This window comes from Huiozyma naganishii, chromosome 9 (genome assembly GCF_000348985.1).
Source record: "Huiozyma naganishii CBS 8797 chromosome 9, complete genome".
Classification (NCBI taxonomy): Eukaryota; Fungi; Ascomycota; class Saccharomycetes; order Saccharomycetales; family Saccharomycetaceae; genus Huiozyma; species Huiozyma naganishii.
Genome location: NC_035930.1, coordinates 255,316 through 282,162, shown reverse-complemented (window position 1 = coordinate 282,162; position 26,847 = coordinate 255,316). Strand labels below are relative to the sequence as shown.

Below are 26,847 nucleotides of genomic sequence, written 5' to 3'. Positions count from 1 at the left end.
TGGTCAGGAGTTTCTCGACATCCTAGCGCCACATACCTGGGGGCACTGTTGTTTGGTGATGCTAAGGAATGTCTCCCTGCAGGTAGGTAACTAGACTCCCGCACTGCATTCTCTTCTGGGGAAACGTATAAGAACTGTCTTAAACACACTAATTGATACAATTTTATATAGGGCGGTTAGTTCTTCCGGAAGCGCAAGAATACCATGTGCCCGGCCGTTTCAATCCCAAATGGTAAAGTCCTGTAGCTCGGTAAAACCGTCTTCGATCTTGGGGATGAAGAAATCCAAGTCTGCGTTCGGGGCACCGTTGTAGTTCGTGTCCTGTCCCGGCATCATGCTTGGGGTGCGCGACGCGTTCGAGTTCACGTTGGAGCTTGGAGCACTGCTGTTCGTGTAGCTGTCATTGCCCCCAAAATCGCTCATGTTCATGAGCCCGCCCGCGAAGTTGTTCATCTCAAGCAGCGGGTTGAACTGGGTAATCGCTTGCATCACATTCGTAGGGTCGAACAGCTCGTTCAGCCCACCACCGTTGTGGTTGCCCGCACCGGTACCAACGTTTAAGGAGTTGAGGCCGCCAGCAGCAGTGTTGTTCATAAACGGTGGCACCACCGGGTTACCATTCGCATCCACCATATTAGAAACGCCCGACGAAGGCTCGATAGGGGGTAGCGGCATCGACAACGGTGTGGGCACTCTCATTGGCGTTACTGTGGCGGACCCAATACCAGCGGATGGTGGACCATTTACTCTCGGTGCCCCAGATCTTAGCGCATCGTTCGCCCTGTATTGCGGCATTGGAACGTTCATATTCCCATCGTAGAAACCATTGGGGGCACTCATGTTATCAGTAAAGTTGTTGACAGAGTTTATAATAGGCAAGGGTGGGATGATGTTCGAATTGTTGCTGCCAGTCATGACATTTGGGTTCGTCAAAGGCGATGGAACATTCAGCTTCCGTCTCTTTTCATCCTGTTGCTCCTTCTTCAACTCCATCTTACGGATGTTACTATTCGTGTACGTGATTGGCTTGTACGATGATTTGAATGGAGGTAACTGCGTTGCCTGTGGAGTTGACGGCGTCCTGGGAGACATAAATCCGAGGGCATCTTGGAAAACAGGACATCTCGACAACTGGTCATTATCACCTGACAAGACAAGAGACGGCACATTCTTGAAGAACCCTGATATTTTGGGGTGTTTCATAACTCCAACAGACCCATCCCCATCCTTTTTCGATACTTTGCCCCCCAAGAGCGTGATAAAGAACCCTGTTGATCTAGAGGTACGGTTGGCGTATGGAAACTTCACTGCAATTTGGCTCGTCAGTTGCTGAAACAGCTCCATACGCGCTACTAGATTATCGCTTAATTGCGCATCCGTGACGCTTTCCAGATTGATGTCGTTGATAATATTCGGGTTGAGATCGGCCAAATTACCTTGAGCAAGCACCGGATTGGTAGCGTTGTTACTATCTGGGTTTGATATGGTGTCGTTGTCAGAATCCTCACCACCAGCGGTAAACAGGTTCTGGTTCATGTTGCCGATTGGACCACATTTGGCCCTCAGTGTTAAACACACCAAGAACTGCAGAGCACGGTGACCGATATCTAGACATCCTGGGGAAAGCAAGACGTTCACATAATCAAAGATGGTAGACATGTTGTTGGGACTCTTTCTCACATTACTGAAAAAAATCAGGCAGTTTCTGTACCCATCCAGGGCATATGTCAAAGCCTCTTGAGCGTAGTGTTTCGTTAAACCGATCGTTCCAGAGTCTGTAGACCCCTTTGGCTCGTAGTGTGTGAACAAAATGTAGTTTAACAGATACAACAACATTCGTAGAGTCAGATGTTTTGTGAAAAAGAGAGCCTTAGTTGTCGCTTCATGGGGTAGTTCAAACCTCTTATCGGAGCTTGAGTGGTGATTCTGGCTACTGCTCCCGTTAGGCGTGTGTATATCATGCACTGTAGTAGACATTGGAGTGTTATTCATCGATGGGGGTGCAGTCACTGCCTCTCTGGACAAAATCTCTTCCAGACTGGGGAGCCCATATGTTTCATCAGAGTAGTCTTGGTAGCTTACAGGGCCTTCTGAGGTCGACAATAAACCTTTGTTGACTAAGTTCTTCAGGACGTCATTAATTGATTCATTACCGTACGTTAATTGTTTTAGGGAGTCAATAAGGGCATCCAGTTCACACTTCCTAACATTTTTGGCCACGTTAACATTGAGTATGTGATTCAAAATGGCAATAATTACCAAATCAATTTGCCAGAATAGCGTATAGTTTTTGATGATGATCAGTTCTTTGATATCGCGCACATAATCGATCTTCGAGGATGAGGGCAATTTTGTGTCACTGAAGTCTTTCAGATTCCTTAGTAATCTCGGCGACCCCAGCGCTAGTGACTGTTGTACATCGAGATGCACGATGTAGTACCATATTTTACGCCACGTGTGCTTGAATCTCTCTGTTGTAACTTGATTCTCCTTCATTTTAGACTCTGATGTATTCTTCATCTCTGCATTTTGAGCAGAGTTGTTGCCGTCCAAGGCAGTTCCATTAGCGGAATTGTTATGATATGTCGAGACGACGTTCAGTTGTGGGAAATTATCTGGATCTCTGTGCAGACCACAACTGAATGCCATTTGTATAATCGACGATAGAAGAATTTGGTTCGATTCGTTATCGTGTGCATTTGAGTCTGAGATACTGTGAATAGTAACCTTTGGGTTGACAAACCCTTCAGTTGGTGAATTACTCATGTATATCTTGTAAAACACGGCGAACTGAATGGTAGTCAGATTGATATTGTTGTTTGATATCGAAGAGATCTTGTCGAACTTAATCAAGTAGTCCTTAATTAGTTCCAGAGCTTCTGCTGGTGTCTCATAGTTGAGTAGTAGTGTATCTTCTTTAATGTTTGCAGAAGAGCTCGTAGACGTGATCGAAGATACAGATGCAGGGGAGGCTGGACTATTCGCATTGAATGCGCTGCCTGAGTTCCCATCAAAGGCGCCGAGGTCCATCTCACATCTGTTTCCCGGCAACGACAACCAAGTCAATCTCAGTATAATCGCCATGATACCCAAGTAGCAATAGTCGGACCCCTTGCTAACTTTCAGGCTCAGTGGCGCCGTGCTCGTGTTCTCTGCGTTTTCCATCTTGCAGGACAGAATCTCCTCGACATGGTTCTTGAAGTTTTGTTCGTCAATGACTGGTATGATTGGGTATATGTGTTTGAAAAATTTGTTGATGAATTGGAAAATGATGGGTCTTGGAGGCAGAAGTTTTGTGACTTTCTCTATAATTTCCTCGTTTGAAAGTGCATCCAACTCCAACTTCCTGTTGTACTCAGAGATGAGATTCTTTTGGTCCGCCCCCGTCCCAAACTTCGCATTGGTCAGTTTCTTAAATGAGGGCAACTTTTCCACATTTCTCACCTTTGCATTTGCCGCCTGAGGTGATATCTTTATGGACGTTTTCGAATTAGTTTCATCTGAGTTGAGTGCAGCGGGAGGCGCGGGACTACTTTTTATCGAATCGTCTGCCACTTGACCTGTCACTGGACATCTTCTAACCGCATCTCCAGAGGATGGTGGTAGTGGATGAGGTGCCGGCGCTGGTATATTCTCTGGTTCCACTTTGTATAAAGGAGATCCAGGTTCTTTATTTGCTGGCAAAACCATGTGACCGACAACGGGACATTTGTTTATGTCGCCAGCTGGAAGTGGTGGAAGATATTGGTTGATAGCGGCACGACGTGCGTAAGGGACCGGTTCCTTGAGTGTTGGCTTACTTTCAGCACCTTCGATAGGTACGTGTACAACAGGGCATCTACTTGGGCCGTTGGCCGTATGGTGGTGTCTCTTTTTCCTATTGTATTTTTGTAGTAGCAACCTCTGGGAGTACCATTCATTTACCTTTTCTCTAATTTGGAAGATGTGGCCCCAAAGAAGCTTCAAGTAAGGGTCACCCTTCATAATAGCCAGCCAATGCGTCGCACCCAAGTGGATGGTACCGTTATTTTTAATGTGTAACATATCGAACTGTTTAGTCAAATCCAGTTCGTCCTCCTCATATTTGTCCTCCCCAGATAATAGAACGACACCCGTGTTCTCATCTGCCCCCGTGTCATCGTTGACAAGACTACTCGTGCTCATCATATTGCTACTACGTTTATCGTCTATCGGAGTATGCAAAGTGGTATTAGTCGCCGGGCTTGGTGCACCAACAGAGCCGATTCCGGCGTTATCCGGTGTGTTACTTGTTGAGTTCGACGTGGATGCGTGTACTTTGGACAGACTTCGTTCCAAATACCTGACCCGTTCCTTCAAGTTTTTCAATTCCATGTCCTTGGACAGTTCCTTCTCGGCTTCTTCCGCCCACGACTGCTCCATATAGTGGCACAAGTGGGCCACACCGGTCTTTGTACACTGGTTACAGTGTGGACGCGTCTTGTCACATTTAACTTTCCTCTTCCTGCAAATGGTACAGCTCAGCGGAATTCTATTTCTCTTTCTTTTTACTTTCCCATCACCGTTGAAACCACTCCCAAAACTACTGTTGCTCATCGATCCACCATTACTGCCACCATCAGTCTCCGGAATCATGTTCGACCCCATATCTTGAACAGATAATCCTGCCATCTGTACACTGTTCTTGCTATTTTGTTTGTTCTGCAATGCCGTATACTCTTCTCCCGATCTCTTCTTTCTCTAATGAGAACAAAATACGACGGATTTATAATGAGTGGACAGCAAGATTGTTAGCAAAACACAAAAAAAACCGGGAAAAAAGAGAAGAAAACCCCGTGTACCACACTAGCGCCCTCCCGGAATATAAAATTGCAGAGCTTGCGCGGTTAAGATCTGTTGTCCAAGTTCGCGATGAACCCTCGATTGCGCTCTTAAGTAAGGAAGCTTCTAGAGAACAAATTCAACATCAACAGTTTTTTTTAATTTTTTTTCAGATACGACGTGGCCGGGTAAATTCCGCAAACGAGTTTCGTGGAAAGTGATGTGTCTCGATTTGTTTCGCAAGGTGACACAAAAGAGGTACCTTTTCCAGTGCATTGGACAAGGTGTTCCGCAATCCCAGGAACTGGTTTGAATTTAATGAGTTCAGAATTGAGAGCAATTTATTTTCACTGCTTTGAAGATTTTTTCTTGGTTGGTTTGCTAGTTGGGTTGCGATGCTGCAGTCCGTTAGGGACACTGTGTACGCCATGTTTCAGTACAGATGGTTCGAATTGACATGTGTCAGGGTGTACCGGCAAAAGAGACGGTTGAAACGACGGTTTTGGGACATGAGACAAGATAGAAAATGGTCCAGGGAGAATGGGGACGGTGTACACGTTGTGGTCGGGCCCCACAGAGAGATGACCCGGATAGCGCCAGTTGTTGTTCAAGATTCTGGCACTTTTGTACAAGTCGAAAATTTCTTTCAGATATTGAAGATGGAGGATACTACAACGGGCGGTCTGCCGAGGAATACAAAACCGCTCTTTGAGACCGCCAGTTTCCTCAGCGTACGCAAATTGCCAGAAATTACACCTACAGATCGTGCCTTAGAGGATAATGACTCGAGTTATAGCATCGGTGGGACCGTAATCTACAGAATGCCTCTTGTTCATGTAGTTAATGAGACCATACAGGACGATCTGATGTACCAGTGCCTGGGACTGCCAACCCGCTGTGAACTCTGGCATCACCTTGCAAGCTGACGACAACTGGCTTCATTGTGATCATATTACCCTTTTAGGTAATAGTGTGCCACATTTTCCACCGATTTGGAACATAAACTGGGAAGAGACGGGCACCACGGGTGAATACTTTGGCTGGAGGGGAGGTGAGGAATTGCAGATTGGTTGTTACGGTTCCCAGGAATACGTATAACGTGCACACTCGAGGGGATGATGGATTTGCCGGCAGCATTGAGTCTAATTAGATCGTTGCAAAGCCAATTAGAGGAAATTAACGCCGTTAGTCGAGAGTACGAAAATGAGATGGAGCATGTCATCCAAGGCTTGCAGAATGATATAAATACTTTGAACGATGAGAGGGATACGCAGAAAAGACGGATGATTGAGCTGGAGATAAAAGTGGACGATCTAGAGAACGAAAACTCTCTCCTGTCTAGTAAGCTGATTGATTCGAACTCGCAGAATGATAAACTGCTTGAGCGGAATGTACTCCTCGAGCATGAAGTACATGATTTACAAGACTATTGTGATAAACAAAGAAGGGGGTTGGATAGACGAGGGAGTGTTTCCAAGGAGAAAAATAGCACAATGCCGACCGTAGACTCTTTGAAAGTGTCAATGAGGGGACCCTCGTTAGTAGTATCTACAAAGTCACCAATTGGTGCTACTGCTTCCAGTAACATGCATATCCCGTACTCTGAGGTATCGTCGTCTTTTGTAGTAACGACCACATCTAACTCTCCAAGGAAAAAATCCACTCTAACTGTATAACCGTAGAGGGTGGGGGGGGGGGGATAACAAACAATAGTATTCTAATATGTACAGGATTAATACGAAACAACATTCTATAATACATGACAGTGCTTGCACTGTATTATATCAACTTTAAAAACTTGTTCACTTTCTGTCTCCACCAAAATATGGTGTCGTACAGCACCAACTGGTTTTTCCTGCGTTCGTAAGATGACCACACTAAAAGATAATGCCAACACCACTTGAACGACCATTTAGTGTATAAGTTGTCAATCTCTTCCACATCCTCGTCAAATACTGTCTTTGCACAATATTGAGTCATAATCAAAAACGTCCGTTCAGGACCCAGCGGGTTATGCAGACACTCATCAAGGTATCGTGTGAGATCATTAGTTTTCAAAATTAGCAACACAATACGTGGAACCCGCGATAATATACGCATGATGTCAGCTAAGAAATGGCCCTGTAAGAGACGGCTGGTCATCTGACTAATCTCCTCGTTCGTTCTTCTTTTCGTTATATCGTAATTCAACGCCACATCTATGCTCCGACCACTGATCGCAGCTGCAAAGAGTGGGAACTGATCTTCTGTGACGTTGGCAAATTTATTGGCATAGAGTACCATTTTTTCCTGATCATGATCCAGCATTGCCAGCCAGAATTTCGCGTAGTCCCTCCTGGTCTGGGTAGTAGGGTGCCTATATAATCCATGATCAAATAATATGATCTCAAAATTGTGCTTGTTCAATTTCGTCGGTTTGATGGATCGTATCGCTAGGTTACCACCATGAGGATCACAATGAAGTCCCACATTTGGAGTAAAAATCATGTTATTGAAAATGTGAGAAAGGCATGACGAGACTTCGGAGGGTGAAATACGGTTCTGCTTTAAGTAATCCAAATCATCCAATCGTTTCCCTGCGATGTATTCCATAATCAGTACTCTGTTATTGGCCTGTATCACCTTTGGAATTCGTAATGCTGTTAGGCCTGTAAACTTGTCGAAATATTTTGCCGTCGCCACAGCATTTTCTGCTTCTTTGGTAAAGTCTAACTCCTCATAAATTGAAGACTGCAATTCATCACCCAACCATGTCAGCGGGTATTCCGGGAATACAATATCAAGCATCTCAAATACAGTTCGCGTCAATAAAACATCCAATGGGACAAACTCCTTCAATGAAGGGTGCTGACACTTGATTGCCACTTCTTGACCAGTTGCTCTCAGTTTCCCAACATAAACCTGCGCCAAGGACGCGACACCTATTGGCTTAGGGTTAACATCCTCAAACAGTTCAGCAAACTGGCTTCCCATATCCTCAGCGATCATTTCTTGAATATCCTCCAATGTTGATTCGGGACATTGGTCTTGTAAGGGGACCATAGTTTGTGTCCATTCGCTTGGTAGTAAGTACGTCAGCGCACCAATGTGCTGCCCCAACTTAATAAATATGCCCCCGTTGGATTGCAACGCATGTAGTGTAATTAGGGCACACTTTTTGTGACACCGGCTCAGTTCTATATTCCTCACCTCCTTATCCTTATACGTCTTCCCCAAAATCCGTTTGTAGTGGTAAAAGCACCTTGTTGTTGCTATCGAAACCACCCCAACCCTCCGCATCGTTAGAATCAAATGCCTTGTAGAATCATGAACGGTGTCATTCGTATTGTAAAGGACAGTACACACAGCAAGACTTCCCACTACAATATACCGCGTTTTGTATCCCTTCTTAACTGATTCTTTGGCGACTGGTCTCAAAGTGGATGCAAACCTATGCGCCCCAAATTGGCGTAGTGTGCTTTGGATCATATATCTGTGCATGGCCGAGATAGTGCTGTCCAAACAATCAAGTTTTGGTTGCTCCACACCACTGCACCTTATTCGTGAAGGTTCGTGAAAGTTTAATTAATTCCAAGTGACTTTAAAATACCAAAACGTACAGTGGAACAGGAATATAATGAATAGATAAATACGTATATGTATGTGTGTAAAGATGTATAGATATGGTATTTTTTTTAGAAACAGCTGTGTGAGTCTTAGTTAGATCCAATAAAACCTTATGGACCCCTAGCAAAAATGATGGCTCTGCATTACAAAACAAAATGGGAAAAAAAAGAATATTGAGATCAGTGGACAACAGTCTCGCCCTCAGTTTTAAGCCCTGTAACTACTATGTCTCCTAGAAAGCTTTCTACAACGATATCCAGATCGTTGGAAAATGTGATCAAGGTTTCACCTGAAAAAAATATCTCGTTGAAACACTTAGTCAATTCCATGCGGTTAGTAACTTGGACAAATTCATCGTCGATATCGAAAGTCAACTCTAGCATTGTTGCGTTTTTATTGTCCTCGTCATGCATTATATTGGAAGTTGCATTACTCCAAACTTTCATAGGCACAGTGATGAAGTGTCTATCGTTATGATACAGTTCCATATTCCCCTTTATGTGGGTGATATGTATTCTTTCCTCATTTGTCTCGTAGAAGGATAGGTCGAAAATCCCAACGAGTGTCCCGCCTAATGACACTCTGCCGTTGCTCCAACGTAGACTCATGCCATCTATGAAGAATTCATCAATCAAGCTGCTCATGTTAAAAGTAACGTTTTGTTTGACGGGGAAGTAAGAGACATCTTCCAAAATAGAGCTCAAAATATCGCTGGGAATTAAAGCAGTTTCATCGCTCGTGGTTGGTTTGCTGTTGGAAATCTCTGCTTTCGCCTCCACGGTCAGATAGTTAGAAGAGTTAAACAACGAATTCAAAACTTTTGTGAGGGGTGTCACCGTGTTTTCTTCGTCTGACCAGCAAACTTGATACAGAAAATCGTCGGGCAAGGGTCCAGTCAATGAGTTTGACATGGAAGGGCTAATCTTCTTTGCGCCAATGTCTACTGCACTGCTGTGAGTTAACAGGTGAGTGAGGTTTATGGAGAAATCGCCGAAACAATCGGCTACTTTATAAACCCAACTAAGAGGAGGAATTACAGCCTGGGGAATCTCCAACCACGAGAAATCATCTAAAAAATGCCAAAGCGGGTTTTCCATGGGGTCGACCCCCATCCTAACATCGAATCCCTTTTCCGTATCGACCATTCTGATATTGCTGACGTTAATATCGTTTTCAATTTGGTCTCGAAAATATTGTAACCGATTACTAAGTTTGTCCCAGTCTATGATGTCGTTCCAGTTGATCTTGATGTTGGGCAACCTGAATAAATGTAGATACCCAAGACTCCCGACATTTTTCGACAGCGAAATATCCAGTGTGGACCACAAGTTCAAGTCTTGGTAATCTTGTTTCCAGATTTTTTTGATTATCTTGAGAACGTTCTTCATGTGTGGCTCAACCAGAATCGTGACGTTTAAGCTGGTGACGGTCCCATTGTGTAGATCGATACACACCGGGTGTTGGATGTAGACACCTGCTAACACATCGTCCTTCCCGTCTGGCTTCCTGCCAAACGTCGTAGCGTTGTTGACATCAATGCACAGCGTCCTGACTGTGTTCTCGCTGGTCCATTTGAACCATTTCTGTTGCTCAAAAGTCATTTGCACTTTGCTCTCGTTCAAAGCGTCGTAGTTCAAGAATACGTTCACCCTGGCGCTTATCTGCAAGAACTTACCTCCCTCGGTGTCCAAACCCTCTTTACCTGGGACCCTCCACCCATCCAGCGTAACCTTCTCAATATCGACATTCGTGATCTCGACAACGTTCGACTGCAGAGCCTTCTCGCTCGGGATCCTGCTTTGGAGTGAAAACGACACACCCACAACCACTAATATAGTGCACAGACCTGTAAATATGCCCAGCCAGAAGGGCCAATACTTCGAACCTCTCTTCTTCCTGGTAGCAACACCCTGGGCGAAGGACCCCTGTTGAACTTCGTTCGAGTTGCTGGGAGACAGCAACGGATGCGTCTCCATGTCCCTCACATGGTCACTCTCATCACTGTCCTGGTTCATATTTAACACCGTCTCTCTCTGGTGCTCAGACTTCAAAGAGGTGTATTGCAGCAAACACCCCTCTTCTTTCTCCCTCATCATTATATGTAAATTTTGTTCATATCTGAAAAATTTTTGTTTAAAAGGATTGACACCTCATCGATGACTCTGTCGCTGGAAGAAAGATCGTTTGCCAGACGCATAAGCTGAATTCACTGGTCGTTCATTGCAAAATTTGGCCACGATGCTGTATTTAATCGGGTTGGGCCTTTCGTACAAGAGTGATATCACGGTCCGCGGGCTCGAGGCCGTGCGGAACTGCCAGCGTGTGTACCTGGAACACTACACCTCCATACTGATGGCTGCGTCGTTGGAGGAATTGGAGGAGTATTATGGGAAACCGATCATTTTGGCCGATAGAGAGCTGGTGGAAACCGGGTCTGACGATATCTTGAGGGATGCGAAGAAGGAGGACGTCGCTTTTCTGGTGGTTGGCGACCCGTTCGGGGCCACCACGCACACTGATCTGGTCTTGAGAGCGAAGAAAAGCGGCATCCCAGTAGAAGTGGTCCACAATGCGTCTGTAATGAACGCCGTGGGATCGTGTGGGTTGCAGTTGTATACTTTTGGGCAGACGATCTCGATGGTGTTCTTCACTGAAAATTGGAGGCCGGACTCCTGGTACGACAAGATTATGGAGAACCGCAAGATCGGTCTCCACACACTGGTCCTGCTTGACATCAAGGTCAAGGAACAAAGCATAGAGAACATGGCCCGCGGTAGGTTGATATACGAACCACCGCGGTACATGTCCATATCCCAATGCTGCGAACAGCTGCTGGAGATCGAGGAAACTAGAGGCACCAAGGCGTACACGCCAGCGACACCAGCTGTCGCCATCAGCAGACTGGGTTCCGCGGCCCAGTCCTTCAAAGCGGGGACCATTGAGGAATTGTCGCAGTACGACTCCGGGGAACCGCTACACTCCCTCGTCATTTTGGGCAGACAGTGCCACGACTTGGAGGTCGAGTATCTGTTGGAATTTGCAGACAATAAGGAGAAATTCAGACAGGATGTCATTGCAGACCAGGAATTTTTCAAGCCGGCTCCATGGACCCCGCCAGTGGAGACTGACGACTAAACCGGACATAGATCCGGTAGCTGTCATGCCTCATCGTTCCGCTTTGTATAGTAAATAAAATGTTGCTAAACCAACACGGACAAGCCGACAAAACAGCACATAAATGTAGCGATCTTGCACACGAGACTCATGCGGGACGAACACCCTGCTCGACCACTGGCGGGTCGCAGTTGACCATATCCAGTACTGCTCATCGCTGGTCCCAATCCGTCACGTGACTCCATATCCCCACAGCTGCCAAATCGATTAGTTCAAATTATTGAAGAAGCTCTTAATAAAGGTTTCTTCCATTGGACTCGACTGGACCTTTCTTTTGGTCAGGGACTTTCAGGAACACCAACTATGTCGCATATTAAGTATCTTTTATTGGTGTCTAGACAGGGGAAGGTGCGGTTGATGAAGTGGTACCAGCCACTGACGGAGAAGGCGAAGACGAAGATTATAAATGATCTAACACCGCTGATACTGGGGAGAAAGCCGAAGATGTGCAACATTTTAGACTATTCAGACCACAAGGTCATCTACAGGCGATACGCGAGCTTGTATTTTATAATTGGGATCACGCCCAACGTGGACAACGAACTGTTGTGCCTTGACTTGGTGCACAGATATGTGGAAACGATGGACGTTTACTTTGGGAACGTTTGCGAGCTGGACATTATCTTCAACTTTGCCAAGGCGTACGACATCCTCAACGAAATGGTGATGTGCGATGGCTCCCTGGCAGAATCCAGCAAGAAGGAAGTGTTGTATGCCGTTCAAACTATGGATGGCATGGACGATAACGATAAACTGGAAAAAGTGTTGAGTTAGTAGTAGTGGAGAGTGCACGCGTCAGTCATTGTCCTTGATATATACATAGGAGTACATAGAAAACTACAGAATACCCAGTGCAAGATATATTTGTATGTTACTTTTGAAAGAAACAACGCCACAGATGCTTCTCGGAGACTACTTCGGTGGCATTTTCGCTGATCTCGAACGAGTCCCCGTCTTCGTCTTCATCAGCATCAGAAACATCATTCCTCGCCCTCTGCTTCCTTGTTTCGTCTAAAACACACTTGTACTTGAATATGCTCTCCTCTACAGAATCTCTAATCATGAAGTTCATGACGTAAGTTTCTGAGTCCTGCCCTATTCTATTGTTTCTGCTCATTGCCTGCAGTTCCTCGTTATGGCTAATAATTGGGTCTAGTAGAAAGATGTATTTGGCATTGAGCAGGTTCAAACCAGCACCCAACGCTCTTACATTGAGTAGCAAACAAGTTATCTTGTTATTTGTTTTAAACTTGTCAATGGTCGCGCTGATAGACTTGGAATTGGCGAGACACGAAAGATAACTTATGTGGTTCAAATGCAAGATCTTGCTGATGATTTTCAAGAATTCAAAGTTTTGCGAGTAGATCAGAATCTGAGGCGGGGCTTTATCGCTTGTCTCGCTTTGCAATTTCAAAAAAAGAATCAACTTAACCATGAAGTCTAGCTTAGCACCAAAACTCTCCTTTATGTTGATTCTGGACACATCCTCCATTTGCGGGAATCGCACGTATCTGTCAGCAAACAAAAGATCCTGATCTTCGCGAGTGTCTGTCCCTGCGATCTTCCCTCGTGCAGACTCCTTTTCCTCGGTGGAGGACGGAGGAGTAATCACAGTTGCAGCTTTCGAATTTATATTTGGGCCAGGTACGTCAATGTTATCGTGGTTTTTAAATTTGAAGTTGTATAACTCGGTAGAGGTCGCCTCTCTTTTACAGATCGGACAAGTTCTCTGATTTTTCAGCCAGCTATGGATACAATCCCTGCAAAAGAAATGGCCACATTTCATGATCGATCCATGATGAATAATCCCCAAACAAATAGAGCAATTAAATACTTTCTCACTTTCAATCGCCTTGTTCAAATTCGATAAATTCGTCAAATATTTTATTCTCGATTCGATCTGGTTGATCCTCTTCAAATTGTGATCGTAACGTTTATTGCTTTTTAAGGACCTCAAGACGGAGTTTAGTTTTGTGGGTTCTAATTGAAGCAGGGATACCAACGAATCGGAAATCCTTTGCAATTGTCCAAAATATTCCACTTTGGCATTATAAATGTGGTTGAATCGCTTCAAGCTCTCTTTGACACTTGTCATCTCCCGCATCATCCTGGGAATCTCTTCGGAATAACCCAATAAATAGTCCTCAAAACTTTCCGTTAAATCCTTGGTGTTGTTTTTCGAAGACGAAACGACAATCTTGGAATTGCGCAAATCATAGAAAATGGATTTCAGTGAAGTCCCGTTATCCACCAAAATCAAACTTTTGATCAAATCTTGATGATATGGAGAATATGTTGGATCCACCACTATGGCATTTTTGGCATTGATTTTTATTTTTTCGTCTTCAGATTGAATGGCAAAGGCACGATTTTTCAAGAGCTCTTCTAAACAGTGAAAGATGGCAAAGATTTTGTCCTGGTCATCTAAAGAGTTGGAATACTCTTCTGCTTTGGCATCTTCATTTTCTTCATCATATTCCCCCGTAATTGGCTTGTAAAGAAGTTCCGAGAGGTTGCTGGTAAGCTCATTGAACTGCTCAGCCTGCTTATTCAACAATTGAATCATGTGCCTCAACGCTTTAAACACAGTAGCTACTAAGTGGTTTGCAGACCAGTCATTTGCTCCGTCAAACTCAATAATGTCGAGGGTTGTGGAGTATTTCCCAGATTCATCCTTATCAAAAAGCTCTCTGGTTTCATTAGTAGTTTCCGTGACTACCTCTGACCTTTCCAACAGCATTTTCTTTCTCAACTTCTCAGCAATATCATAATTCTTTTTTTCCGCTTGTTGGTTTTTCTCAATCTGTGCCATTTCCATTGGTGTGTAAACCTCTGCGTACTCCTTTAATGGCGAGCCATTTTCCAAAAGTTTGATCTTTTCATTTTCCTCGTCGACCAATTCCAGCTTCTTAGAACCTAAGAAATAGTACCCAGTCCCGATAAAAAAATAACTCTGGTGTAACAAGTCAAAATATGGCCGCACTTTAACATTACTGGATTTCTCATTATCCAACGAAAACACATCAGCTATTTGGAACTTATTCTCCAAATCTCTCATTATCCCGGTGATCACTTTACACAGCAAAGCTATCCCCGCTTCAGGATCGTGGTCTAGTTCCATTGTGACTTGTGCAGATTTAATCTGTAGCTGGACATTCTCCCTGTACAACGAGTTCAAGGTATCCATAGCATCTACTTGCATCAATTTTAAAACATCGTCAATGTTTTTAACGGCAGATTTCTGCTCATCTTCTTTTGACATATCGTTCAGTTTGCGGTTCTTTCTCAATGACTTGCCATGTTTGGATGCAAACATATCAGCGATATTTTCGGGAATAATCGCATGGCAACACAGGTAGCGCAACCTTACCAACCATTGATTTAGCTGTATGGATGACAAATTGGTTTCGTTTTCCCCATTGGGACCAAAATGGGAATCAGCAATGAAATCGTTCCATAAATTCAAGTAATTATCCCATTCAATGGGGTTAAATTCAAGAGGGATGATGTAGTTGGTTTGCTTTGGTAGGTGGATTTGATGAGCGACGTCATTTTTAGTATGTCTGATGCAGATGTCATATTTTAAAAAAATTGACATGAGTTTCTGCAATGAGAATCGAACGCCGTTACGTAATATCTCTGAAGATGGACTTCTTTTCCTCAAACTCATATCCAATTTCATAATAATGTCGTTCAGTTCCGCAAACGGCTGAATTTTCAAGTACGAAAAGATGGTTTGTATGTCACGCACCGTTTGCACAGGGGTACCAGAGACCCCCCATGTATGGATCCTACTCAATAGACTGGTACACTTGGCAATCTGTGTGTTGTCACTTTTCAGCATTTGGACCTCGTCCAGTACAATTCTCCAAAATTCCATCAATGACAGCGGGGAGGAGTAATCGTACTTGGGAGTAGTGTACTGGTTTCTTCTCGACCTTATATTTGCGTTGTACTGAGCGTAGTGAAGTTCTAAGTTGATAACGTTGTATGTTGTGATGATGATATCGTACTGGGATAACTTAACGATTATCTCTGTGATATTCGAGGTACCAAATCTTTCAATAACGTCGTTATACCCAAGGTAATGGAACACGGAAAGCGATCCCTGTGTTGTATGTGTTTCGATCTCGTTGACCCATTGTTTGAGAAGCGCGTTTGGACAGATGAGTAAAGTTGTCTTAGTCTGGTGAATTACTTTTCTTTCTCTGTTTTGATAAGTTTTACCCGTTTGGTTCTTCAAGTGGCGACGGTTTAACAAAACCAATGCCAAAACTTCGATTGTCTTGCCCAGACCCATCTCCTCTGATAGCAACCCCTTCGCACCGACTCGAAGAGTCCCCCTCTCATGGAAATCTTCAAATACACCCAGTGCATATTTGTAAGGTAAGCAGAAATTTGTGAATCTGTTCCAATACATGGCATTTTCTTCGACTGACGAGTCCAGCAACTCATACCCATAGCAAATTCTATCATTAAGAAAAGTCAGTATTGTGTCTTTGTCAATACTGTCCTGCCCCGGTTTATCTATCTTATATGCTGAGCGTTCCTTGTCGAGCAGCCATTGGACACTCCTCCTCTGGAATGTCAGTAGCTTTAGATTCAAGTTTGTCACTGTATCCCCCGGTAAGAGCTTATCCCTTAGAATGTCATTTGTATGTTTCACTGTCTGTTCCAAAAAAAGTCTTTGTATAAAGTTGGAATTTGCCTCGTGACTTTCCAGGAGGTAGTGCGTGTGCGTCGAGCTCAAAAGATCCAAAAACCTGTTTGTCTCCACGGAAAACTTATTGCATTGGTTTTCCTTGAAAATGAGGGAAACGTCAAACGATATAATGAACGTACCCTGTGCGGTTCCCTGGTATTGCAGCCGTATATTTGTCAATTCCAAATCTTTACATTTCCTTTGCAACTGTCGGAGTTGTCTCTGTTGTTCTTTCGTAGTGGAGTCATCGAGTCTCACTCTCTTGCGTGGAGGTTCCTCTCGGGTCAACTGTGCTCTCAATTTATTCTGTAAAGAGTGCCAAGTGGCCAGTTCCAGCAGGTACATCGCCACATCATCTCCTACCAGCTCATTGTCCAGATCAATTTTACAAAACAAGTCATCGTGAATAAACACTTGTAGCGTGCGACCCGCGTCAAGAAACAACGACACGGGCACACCGTCCACATCCACCGCCTGTTTTAAAGTACCGACGCAAATCTGGAACGACACCAAGTGCAGACGCCGTTTCGGCGAGACAATTTTGTTCTGAACGTCTGTGCCAGCATCAACACCGCGAGAGTGCAGTTCGGACAAACCCACCGCAAACTCAACGTCCCCAGACGGTATATCCACACTTATGAATCTCAACATAGTGTACTGAGCCCACTAAGAGCCACGGCGTGATCCCTGACGCTTGCAAAATCACCGATGAGCACTTCTCCCAGGTTCCAGCGACTTCACTCACATACTTCCAAAAACCGTCTACGATCTGCACGTCTCAGATGCCCTAAAGGGGAAACGGTCACTGCACACGACACACACACACACCTGCCACGCCACTCCACGTCCCCGCTCCGACTCACTCGCCAAGAACACCAACACCCACTGGCAACTGTCCAAGTCACACGAGTGGAGCCACAAGTCTGGCCGCTGCCCTCCCCGCACTCACTATCGTCAGTGTATCGCTGTCTCTGTCCCCATCAAATGACGTCATCGGTTGCAGCACGTCGCTCTCTTTTTTTTTTTTTTTTTCTTCGAGGCAAATTTTTGTCGAAGGCTTTGCATCTTTTTTGCGGGTTTGATTTGTTCCTCGACCTGGGGAGCACTGCAAAGTTAAGGTTTCCGAAGGGGGGTCTCTGTCGCGGAAGCAACTGTATATCTCTCTCACGCACTTCTTCACTCGCAAGAGATTTAGAAAGGGTAGGTGGGGAAATAAAGGGAGAAAGGGTGCTTTTGTTTCCTTTTCTTTTTGGAGGAAAATAGATCTGGCTTTTGTTGGCAACCCGCTGCGCGTGTTTGTATATATTTGTTGTACCCACAAGCGATGAATAAATTGAAGGCGATATTTGGCGGTGGGAATAATAATAATAGTAGTGGTAATAGTAAGAAACAGAGTCATAGCAAGACGGTTGGTACTAGCGAAACTAATAGAGACAAAAACACAAAAATGGCATCGATGGAGAGTAAACTGAGGAATTTGACCGTTTCTGGTTCTCCGAGGTCCGCTGAAATGGATTATGCGTTTGGTGGCGATGCGGTGCCCAGGCAGCAAGTGGGTGATGATTCTGTGCGGGTTGACGAACAGGTGTTTCTGGATGAGGGGGGCGAGTTCCCCGCAGAACAGCTCGTTGAAAACTCAGGGTCCTTCAGTTCTTCGATGTCTGTCTCCTCCGCTTGCTCATCGGACATGATCCTTTCCGATGAGGCCACGGATGACGTTCCGATAACGGAGACCGCGATTAATGGCCCCTCGTCGTTCTTCAACGAACAAGAGGAGATTACGGATTATTTCTTGGTGGATAAGATCGGGGAAGGTGCTTTTTCGAGGGTGTTCCGTGCGAAACCCGTCGGGGACAGTTTCTTGGCGAAGAACTACAAGGAGGTGGCAATCAAAGTGATCAAGAAGGATCATTTGACACCAGTAGCTACTGCGACTACTGCCGCGGGTGGTGCAGGGAACACCGAGAAACTATCCACGAAGGAGCAAGTGTTGAAAGAGGTCACTTTGCACAAGATCGTGTCTGGTAACTGCCCGAACGTTGTGAAGTTCATCGATTTCAAGGAGACCAGGTCGTACTACTACATAGTACAGGAGCTTTTGAAGGGAGGGGAGATTTTCAACGTCATTGTCAAATTCACTTACTTCTCGGAGGATCTTTCGAGACACATCATTAGACAGTTGGGTGTCGCTGTGAAGCACCTCCACTCCATCGGGATCGTCCACCGTGATATTAAGCCGGAGAACTTGTTGTACGAACCCATCAAATACATTGCAAACCCACACCCCAAATTGAGGGAATCAGATGATCCAAATACGAAATTGGACGAGGGGGTATTCATACTGGGTGTCGGTAGTGGTGGGATCGGTACCGTTAAATTGACCGACTTTGGGCTTTCCAAGCAAATCTACCACGATAATACAAAGACGCCATGCGGGACTGTTGGATACACTGCCCCTGAAGTGGTCAAAGACGAGAGGTACTCGATGCAAGTGGACCTTTGGGGGATCGGGTGTGTTTTGTACACTATGCTGTGTGGATTCCCACCTTTCTACGACGATAAGATTGACGTTTTGACGGAGAAGATCTCTAGAGGCGAGTACACATTTTTAAGCCCCTGGTGGGACGAGATCAGTGACGGTGCGAAGAATTGTGTGAGAAACCTGTTGGAGGTGAACCCGGAGAAAAGGTACGACATTGACGAGTTTTTAGCGGACCCCTGGCTGAACAAGTACGACAGCGAGGTGAATTTGAAGTCAAGGAAGAAGTCGAGGGTCCCCGTGGTCCCCGAGAGAAGCAAGATAAGGAAGAGCAGCACGCACAAGAAGAAGATGATGCAGATGTTCCGGAACGAGGACCCGTCTATCCTATATTCCCCAGCGGCGGTGGTGATGCGGGATGCATTCGACGTGAGCAATGCAGTCCAGCGTATTGAGGAGGCGAAGAAACTTTCGCCACGGGCGAGACACGCCAATCTATATTCACTGAATGAGGAGGAGGACGAGGAAGGTTTGGATGACAAGATGCAATTCAACGAGGAGTTAGAGTCGCACAACCTGAACGAACAGAATTTCCCACTGAGTCTGAACGCGTCCACAATCGTCCAAAGAAGGAAAGAGAAGCAGGGCAAGCTCATGGATAACATGGTAGCAGAGGTTGTGTCGGTATAAACAAAGCAAGAAATCAGACCACATTCCAGAGACTCGACCCAGTGCCTCATCCCCCTTACCCATATAGTGTATACGTATATGTGTGTATACACTATAACCGATGCGTACCATCTATTACCTGTCGCATTTACAATTCCGCCCATCGCTCTGCCCCGCAGTCGCTGGGCGGTAAAGTCCGAAAAAAGAAAGGAACCCGTATGGCGTGATTATTTTTGTTTCCTTTTCTGTGCGTGTGGCCGTTACCCGCAACGTCATCGGGTTTCTTGCCGTTTTGGGACGCTGCAGGACACTGCATTGCTTTTTTTGGTGTGTCCCAGCGTAAAAAGAAAAGGAAAAAATTTTCACCTCTTCATTTTTGTGTTTGTCGTTTTCGACGAAGACTCATCTTTTTTGTTCTTTTTTTTCATGGCGATGAGCACTTCCGTGTGTCGTTGTGCGGGTGTTTCTGTGGCGGGAAAAAGAAATTCATCGGCGAACGTTAAAGTGAAAAATTTTTCTCTCTCTTTCGACCAACTTGACGGTATTTTGGACTCAGTGTAAATTTTTTTTTTATTAAATATAACAGCTCTCACGAGCAACTAATTGGAAAAAAAAACTTTCTCTCTTTACCTCGTTCTTCTCTTATTCTCTTCTCTTCTCTTCTTTCACAAAACGATCGCCAAATCCTCAACAGGTTAAGGAAAGAAAATGTCCGACTCTCAGGAATCAATCCAGATTCTGGAAGAACTTTTCCAAAAACTTTCCACCGCTGATGCTGGTTCCAGACAAGAGGTCGCTACCGACGTTTCGTCCTTCTTGAACGGCAACATCATTGAGCATGACATTCCTGAACACTTCTTCAACGAGTTGAAGAAGGCCGCTAAGGACAAGAAGACCGCTGCTAACATCTTAGCCGCTATCACTCACATCTGTAGTGAGGCTAACTTGTCCCCATCTGTCGAGCCATTCATGGTCGACCTTGTCGAAGGTATCTGTGAAAAGACCGGTGACAAGGAGAAAGAGTTGCAAACTTTGGCCTCTGAATGTTTGATTGCCGTCGTTAAGGCTATCAACCCAGTCGCTATCAAGGCTTTGTTGCCTCACTTGACCGTTAGATTGTCTGAGTCTAACAAATGGCAAGAGAAGGTCGCCGTCTTGGCCGCCATTACCGCTTTGGTCGACGCCGCTAAGGAGCAAGTCGCTCTAAGAATGCCAGAATTGATTCCTGTCTTGTCCGAAGCCATGTGGGACACAAAGAAGGAGGTCAAATCGGCTGCTACCGCCACCATGACCAAGGCCACTGAAACCGTCCAGAACAAGGATATTGACCGTTTCATCCCAGAATTGATCGGCTGTATCGCTGACCCTAAGTTGGTCCCAGAAACCGTCCACTTGTTGGGTGCCACCACTTTCGTCGCTGAAGTCACTCCAGCTACTCTGTCCATCATGGTCCCATTGTTGTCCAGAGGTTTGGCCGAGAGAGACACTTCCATCAAGCGTAAAGCTGCTGTCATTATCGACAACATGTGTAAGCTGGTCGAAGACCCTCAAGTTGTTGCTCCTTTCTTGGGTAAGTTGTTGCCGGGTTTGAAGGGTAACTTCTCCACCATTGCTGACCCAGAAGCCCGTGAAGTTACTTTGAGAGCTTTGAAGACTTTGAAGAGAGTCGGTAACGTCGGTGACGATGACTCCCTTCCAGAAGTCTCCCACGCCGGTGACGTCTCCACCACTTTGGCTTTGATCGAGAAGCTGTTGGCTAACGAAAAGGTCGCTCCAAGATTCAAGATCGTCGTCGAATACATTGCCGCTTTGGCCGCCGACTTGATCGACGAAAGAGTCATTGATCAACCAACGTGGTTCAACCAGATCACCCCATATATGACCATCTTCATGCACGAAAGAAACGCCAAGGAAGTCTTGGACGAATACAGAAAGTTGGCCGTCGACAACATTCCAACTGGTCCATCTTTCGATGACGAAGAAGACGAAGGTGAAGACTTGTGTAACTGTGAGTTCTCCTTGGCTTACGGTGCCAAGATCTTGTTGAACAAGACTCAATTGAGATTGAAGAGAGGTAGAAGATACGGTCTATGTGGTCCAAACGGTGCTGGTAAGTCTACCTTGATGAGAGCTATCGCCAACGGTCAAGTTGACGGTTTCCCAACTCAAGAAGAATGTAGAACCGTCTACGTCGAGCACGACATTGATGGTACCAAGGCTGACACCTCCGTCGTCGACTTCGTCTTCGAAGGTGACGTCGGTACCAGAGAAGAGATTATCGCTAAGTTGAAGGAGTTCGGCTTCTCCGACGAAATGATCGCTATGCCAATTGCCTCCCTATCTGGTGGTTGGAAGATGAAGTTGGCCTTGGCCAGAGCCGTCTTGAAGAACGCCGATATCCTGTTGTTGGATGAACCAACTAACCATTTGGATACCGTCAACGTCGCTTGGTTGGTCAACTACTTGAACACCTGTGGTATCACCTCCATCACTGTGTCTCACGACTCCGGTTTCTTGGACAAGATCTGTCAATACATTATCCATTACGAAGGTTTGAAGTTGAGAAAGTACAAGGGTAACCTATCTGAGTTGGTCAAGAGAGTCCCAGCCGCTAAGTCCTACTACGAATTGGGTGCCTCCGACTTGGAGTTCAGATTCCCTGAGCCAGGTTACTTGGAAGGTGTCAAGACCAAGCAAAAGGCTATCGTCAAGGTCTCCGACATGACTTTCCAATACCCAGGTACCTCCAAGCCTCAAATCAAGGACGTTACTTTCCAATGTTCCTTGTCTTCGAGAATTGCCGTCATTGGTCCAAACGGTGCTGGTAAGTCCACTTTGATTAACGTTTTGACCGGTGAATTGTTGCCAACCTCTGGTGAAGTCTACACCCACGAGAACTGTAGAATTGCCTACATTAAGCAACACGCTTTCGCTCACATCGAAGCCCATTTGGACAAGACTCCATCTGAGTACATCCAATGGAGATTCCAAACCGGTGAGGACAGAGAAACCATGGACAGAGCTAACAGACAGATTAACGAGAACGATGCTGAAGCCATGAACAAGATCTTCAAGATCGAAGGTACTCCAAGAAGAATCCAAGAAATTCTAGCCAGAAGAAAGTTCAAGAACACCTACGAGTACGAGTGTTCCTTCTTGTTGGGTGAAAACATTGGTATGAAGTCCGAGAGATGGGTTCCAATGATGTCTGTTGACAACGCTTGGTTGCCAAGAGGTGAATTGATCGAATCTCACTCTAAGATGGTCGCTGAAGTGGACATGAAGGAAGCTTTGGCTTCTGGTCAATTCCGTGCTCTAACGAGAAAGGAAATTGAACAGCACTGTGCCATGTTGGGTCTAGACGCCGAATTGGTTTCTCACTCGAGAATCAGAGGTTTGTCTGGTGGTCAAAAGGTCAAGTTGGTCTTGGCTGCCGGTACATGGCAAAGACCTCATTTGATCGTCTTGGATGAGCCTACTAACTATTTGGACAGAGACTCTTTGGGTGCTTTGTCCAAGGCTCTAAAGGCTTTCGAAGGTGGTGTTATCATCATTACTCACTCTGCTGAATTCACCAAGGACTTGACTGAAGAAGTCTGGGCCGTCAAGGACGGTATTATGACCCCATCCGGTCACAACTGGGTCACTGGTCAAGGTGCTGGTCCAAGAATCGAAAAGAAGGAAGACGAAGAGGACAAGTTCGACGGTATGGGTAACAAGATTTCCGGTGGTAAGAAGAAGAAGAAGCTGTCGTCTGCTGAATTGAGAAAGAAGAAGAAGGACAGAATGAAGAAGAAGAAGGAAATGGGTGACGCTTACGTGTCCTCCGACGAAGAAGACTTCTAATCCTAACTCCTCTTTTTCATTTTTCAATTATCAATTCTATGAAAAAAACTGTTAACGACTTATTAGTTTCCCATTCCTCGTCGGGTTTCTATATTTATTGAAACCAACCTCTGTATAATTTTGTACTACCATATTTGGCCCTATAGAAATTCAAAAAAATATTTGTTTATCTTTCTAATACTATCTCACAGTTGTTTCTCGGCTGGCTGGTGTCAGTTATGGGAAGGGAACCAGCAGTGTTTTGCACTGGTCATTCTCCTTCTTTTCTTGTACTGTTAACTCTTTGTATAGATATATATAAACGGGGCGCTGTTTATCACTTTGATTTGAAAGGAAATTTCATTACGGTCTCCCCCTACACATTCTTCAAAACCCAACAGTTGCCTTACTGGCTTGAGAGAGTCTTAATCTGGTGTATCGCACCTTCTTGTCCCGCTTCCAGCAAGTTCAGACCTGAAAGACAGCACCATGTGATATCACTGCATACGAAAGTGACAACATTTTGGGAAAAGTCGTCCGGATCAGTTTTCAAAGCGTGTCCAACAGTTTATATATAGAACTGTTAAGCCAGTCGCTAGTTCTGTTCAGTAGCAGTCAGCGGGCGAGACACAAGACACTATCGAGAATGAAGTTAAGTGCGGTGCTTATAAACACTGGTATCTTGTACTCCACTCTGGCGTTCGGTGTGGACGCCACTGCGATTGGTGAGAAATCTCACGACGTGAACGTTGACACGGAAAGGCCACCTGAGGGCAAGACGTGGGAGGAATGGCATATGCAGCACGAGCATCAATTGGACACGTATACCCCTGAGCAGTTCTTTGCCGTGCATGACAACAAGAAGAAGGGATACTGGGACGACAACGATATTCTGTCGCTGTACGGGCTGAACAGGCGGGAGGTTGTTGGTACTGGTGATGGGATGGGTTCGCATGACGACAGCGAGCTTGTTGATGAGGAGATGAGCACGCGAGTGGTCAGTCTTGTGATGAGATTGCTGGATGTCAACGATGACGACAAGATTTTGAAGAGCGAATACTTGGATTTCGCGAAACGTGGTAACAAGTTCCCTGATCTGGGTGTTGGTGTGGGCCACCATTCTGATTTCGAGATTGAGTACGAGATCCACCACTGGAACAAGTACCACAAGGACTCCGATCCTGACGTAAAACAGGTACACAAGGAGGATGTCGAGCATGAACTGCTTCACCACGAGCACGAAATCGAGCACGAGGAGAAAATACAGAGAGGAGCCTCGAGAGCTACAGTCATCACCGACGACGAACTCGAGGCGCGTATACAGTTGGAGAACATTCCAACCAAGTTCAAGAACGGGTTCTTCTGAAGGACGCCATCCACTCAATTTACATACGAAGAGCCGTTGTCCCTACGTATTAACCGCCCGGGACTCGGTCTCATGTCTCATTGCATTAAGAGATAGGACTCATTCCAATATGTATATGATTACGCTACAAGAATACATCTATACAAGTATGAGTGCATGTTTTTGATGTAAATTTCGGCACGGTGCCCACGTGATCCGCACGTGATCCGCACGTGACCCAAAAAATACCTCCGTTCGTCCGGGAATGCACACCCAGACACCCAGAATACCAACCCCGATTTCTCGCAAAAGGGCGTTTCTGGCCCCGCCCAAAGCCCTAACCCTCAGCGGCGTTCTGCGTCCCGCGCCTCCGCTGGTCCGGCCACAGCAGACACCCAACTCCGCGTTCTCGGAGAACCACCCGCCACCACCACACCACCCCCCGACCAATCAGCAGCGACACCGCTAACTGGAGCAATAACCGCCCAGTAAGAACCGGTTTCTCCGCAAAACAGCACGTACTTCGCACACTCCGAATTTGACCCTTTTGTATGGGCAGATACCGCCGTTCTCACTGAGACCCACGAGGGCAGTAGTAGTAACGCGCAGAGTACAGCTGAGGGTAGTGTGGGTCGTCTTTCGAAGCGCGTGTCTCTTAGAAGATCGCCGTCTGTTCTGTGCGTTTTGTTATTGACACTGCCGTATATATATATATATATATAAACGGATATATTATGTTTGTGTTTAGGTGTATGTATCTCTCCGCTGTCAGGTAGTTTGGTGGCATCTCTGGTTTGAAGAGACGTACTCCCCCCCCCCCACGCATTGTATCATTCCAATAGAAAGATGGCTGTCACGAAGGTTAAAGTTAAGAACCCGATCGTCGAAATGGACGGGGACGAACAGACCCGGATCATTTGGCATCTGATCAGAGAGAAACTGGTCCTCCCCTATCTGGACGTCGATTTGAAGTATTTCGATTTGGGGATCGAGCACCGTGATAAGACCGGGGACAAAGTGACCACGGATTCCGCAGAGGCTACTTTGAAGTACGGTGTTGCTGTGAAATGTGCGACCATCACGCCAGATGAGGCGCGTGTCAAAGAATTCCACCTTCACGAGATGTGGAAGTCCCCCAACGGGACAATCAGGAACATACTAGGCGGTACCGTGTTTAGAGAACCAATTATAATCCCCAAGATCCCACGGCTGGTCCCACAGTGGGTTGACCCGATTATTATCGGGAGGCACGCTTTCGGGGATCAGTACAAGGCCACAGACACGGTGGTCAAGTCCGCGGGTAAGTTGAAGCTCGTGTTCGAGCCAGATAACCCGGAGGAGGAGACTTTGTCCCTGGATGTGTACCATTACCCTAGGGACGGTGGTGTCGCCATGGTCATGTACAACACGAAGGAGTCCATCGAGGGGTTTGCGAAGGCGTCGTTCCAACTTGCGGTGGAGCGTAAGATGCCGCTGTACTCGACGACCAAGAACACCATCTTGAAGAAGTACGACGGGATGTTCAAGGATATCTTCGAAGGTATGTACGAGAGGGAGTACAAGGAGAAGTTCGAGGAATTGGGGATCTGGTACGAACACAGACTGATCGACGATATGGTTGCACAAATGTTGAAATCGAGTGGTGGGTACATCATCGCAATGAAGAACTACGATGGGGACGTGCAATCAGATATCGTCGCACAGGGGTTTGGGTCCCTTGGGTTGATGACCTCCGTGTTGATTACCCCCGATGGGAAAACTTTTGAGAGTGAGGCTGCACACGGGACAGTGACGAGACATTACAGACAACAACAGCAGGGTAAAGAGACCTCGACGAATTCGATTGCCTCCATTTTCGCTTGGACCAGGGGGATCATCCAAAGAGGGAAAGTGGACGGGACTCCAGATGTTGTCAAATTCGGTGAGGCTGTCGAAAGGGCGACCATCGACACGGTCGATATCGACAACAAAATGACAAAGGACCTGGCGCTTATTTTGGGGAAGACCGACAGGGCTTCCTACGTCACTACGGAGGAATTTATTGACGCTGTCGAACAAAGACTGATCAAGACTTGGCATTACTAGACGAATTTTTTTTTCGTCCTCTTGCTAGCTGCGTTCCCGTTTGGTGGTAATATTCTCATATCCTTTAGTTCTCTCTTTTCTTTTCCTCCACCTCATATCTGATGAGAGTGTGTATGTGTATGCTCTTTATTTATTGTCTTTGGCACCATTTGTCTATACCAT

The 26,847-nt window shown here is 45.8% G+C and overlaps 12 protein-coding genes across 12 annotated transcripts; 8 read left to right on the top strand and 4 right to left on the bottom strand.

The window, feature by feature from the left end:
• Positions 1-219: 219 nt before the first annotated feature.
• On the bottom strand, positions 220-4,650 carry HAP1 (Hap1p; the record flags this gene model as incomplete). The annotated part of the gene is made up of 1 exon (XM_022609822.1): positions 220-4,650. One exon carries the CDS (start codon positions 4,648-4,650, stop codon positions 220-222), a length of 4,431 nt encoding a protein of 1,476 aa, XP_022466179.1.
• A 545-nt stretch (positions 4,651-5,195) lies between these two features.
• Positions 5,196-5,726, top strand: KNAG0I01440 (uncharacterized protein; the record flags this gene model as incomplete). The annotated part of the gene is made up of 1 exon (XM_022609821.1): positions 5,196-5,726. One exon carries the CDS (start codon positions 5,196-5,198, stop codon positions 5,724-5,726), a length of 531 nt encoding a protein of 176 aa, XP_022466178.1.
• Positions 5,727-5,915: 189 nt separating this feature from the next.
• NDL1 (Ndl1p) lies at positions 5,916-6,476 on the top strand (the record flags this gene model as incomplete). Its single annotated transcript, XM_022609820.1, has 1 exon — positions 5,916-6,476. The coding sequence occupies one exon, from the start codon at positions 5,916-5,918 to the stop codon at positions 6,474-6,476; it is 561 nt and encodes a 186-aa protein (XP_022466177.1).
• A 103-nt stretch (positions 6,477-6,579) lies between these two features.
• Positions 6,580-8,280, bottom strand: CQD2 (Cqd2p; the record flags this gene model as incomplete). The annotated part of the gene is made up of 1 exon (XM_022609818.1): positions 6,580-8,280. One exon carries the CDS (start codon positions 8,278-8,280, stop codon positions 6,580-6,582), a length of 1,701 nt encoding a protein of 566 aa, XP_022466176.1.
• A 305-nt stretch (positions 8,281-8,585) lies between these two features.
• TAG1 (Tag1p) lies at positions 8,586-10,382 on the bottom strand (the record flags this gene model as incomplete). Its single annotated transcript, XM_022609817.1, has 1 exon — positions 8,586-10,382. The coding sequence occupies one exon, from the start codon at positions 10,380-10,382 to the stop codon at positions 8,586-8,588; it is 1,797 nt and encodes a 598-aa protein (XP_022466175.1).
• A 262-nt stretch (positions 10,383-10,644) lies between these two features.
• Positions 10,645-11,541, top strand: DPH5 (diphthine synthase; the record flags this gene model as incomplete). Its single annotated transcript, XM_022609816.1, has 1 exon — positions 10,645-11,541. The coding sequence occupies one exon, from the start codon at positions 10,645-10,647 to the stop codon at positions 11,539-11,541; it is 897 nt and encodes a 298-aa protein (XP_022466174.1).
• A 342-nt stretch (positions 11,542-11,883) lies between these two features.
• On the top strand, positions 11,884-12,354 carry APS1 (Aps1p; the record flags this gene model as incomplete). The annotated part of the gene is made up of 1 exon (XM_022609815.1): positions 11,884-12,354. The coding sequence occupies one exon, from the start codon at positions 11,884-11,886 to the stop codon at positions 12,352-12,354; it is 471 nt and encodes a 156-aa protein (XP_022466173.1).
• Positions 12,355-12,451: 97 nt separating this feature from the next.
• Positions 12,452-16,933, bottom strand: IRC20 (E3 ubiquitin-protein ligase IRC20; the record flags this gene model as incomplete). The annotated part of the gene is made up of 1 exon (XM_022609814.1): positions 12,452-16,933. The coding sequence occupies one exon, from the start codon at positions 16,931-16,933 to the stop codon at positions 12,452-12,454; it is 4,482 nt and encodes a 1,493-aa protein (XP_022466172.1).
• A 673-nt stretch (positions 16,934-17,606) lies between these two features.
• On the top strand, positions 17,607-19,451 carry RCK2 (serine/threonine protein kinase RCK2; the record flags this gene model as incomplete). The annotated part of the gene is made up of 1 exon (XM_022609813.1): positions 17,607-19,451. One exon carries the CDS (start codon positions 17,607-17,609, stop codon positions 19,449-19,451), a length of 1,845 nt encoding a protein of 614 aa, XP_022466171.1.
• A 687-nt stretch (positions 19,452-20,138) lies between these two features.
• Positions 20,139-23,276, top strand: YEF3 (translation elongation factor EF-3; the record flags this gene model as incomplete). The annotated part of the gene is made up of 1 exon (XM_022609812.1): positions 20,139-23,276. One exon carries the CDS (start codon positions 20,139-20,141, stop codon positions 23,274-23,276), a length of 3,138 nt encoding a protein of 1,045 aa, XP_022466170.1.
• A 625-nt stretch (positions 23,277-23,901) lies between these two features.
• On the top strand, positions 23,902-24,621 carry SSP120 (nucleobindin SSP120; the record flags this gene model as incomplete). The annotated part of the gene is made up of 1 exon (XM_022609811.1): positions 23,902-24,621. The coding sequence occupies one exon, from the start codon at positions 23,902-23,904 to the stop codon at positions 24,619-24,621; it is 720 nt and encodes a 239-aa protein (XP_022466169.1).
• An 825-nt stretch (positions 24,622-25,446) lies between these two features.
• On the top strand, positions 25,447-26,685 carry IDP2 (isocitrate dehydrogenase (NADP(+)) IDP2; the record flags this gene model as incomplete). Its single annotated transcript, XM_022609810.1, has 1 exon — positions 25,447-26,685. The coding sequence occupies one exon, from the start codon at positions 25,447-25,449 to the stop codon at positions 26,683-26,685; it is 1,239 nt and encodes a 412-aa protein (XP_022466168.1).
• Positions 26,686-26,847: the final 162 nt, after the last annotated feature.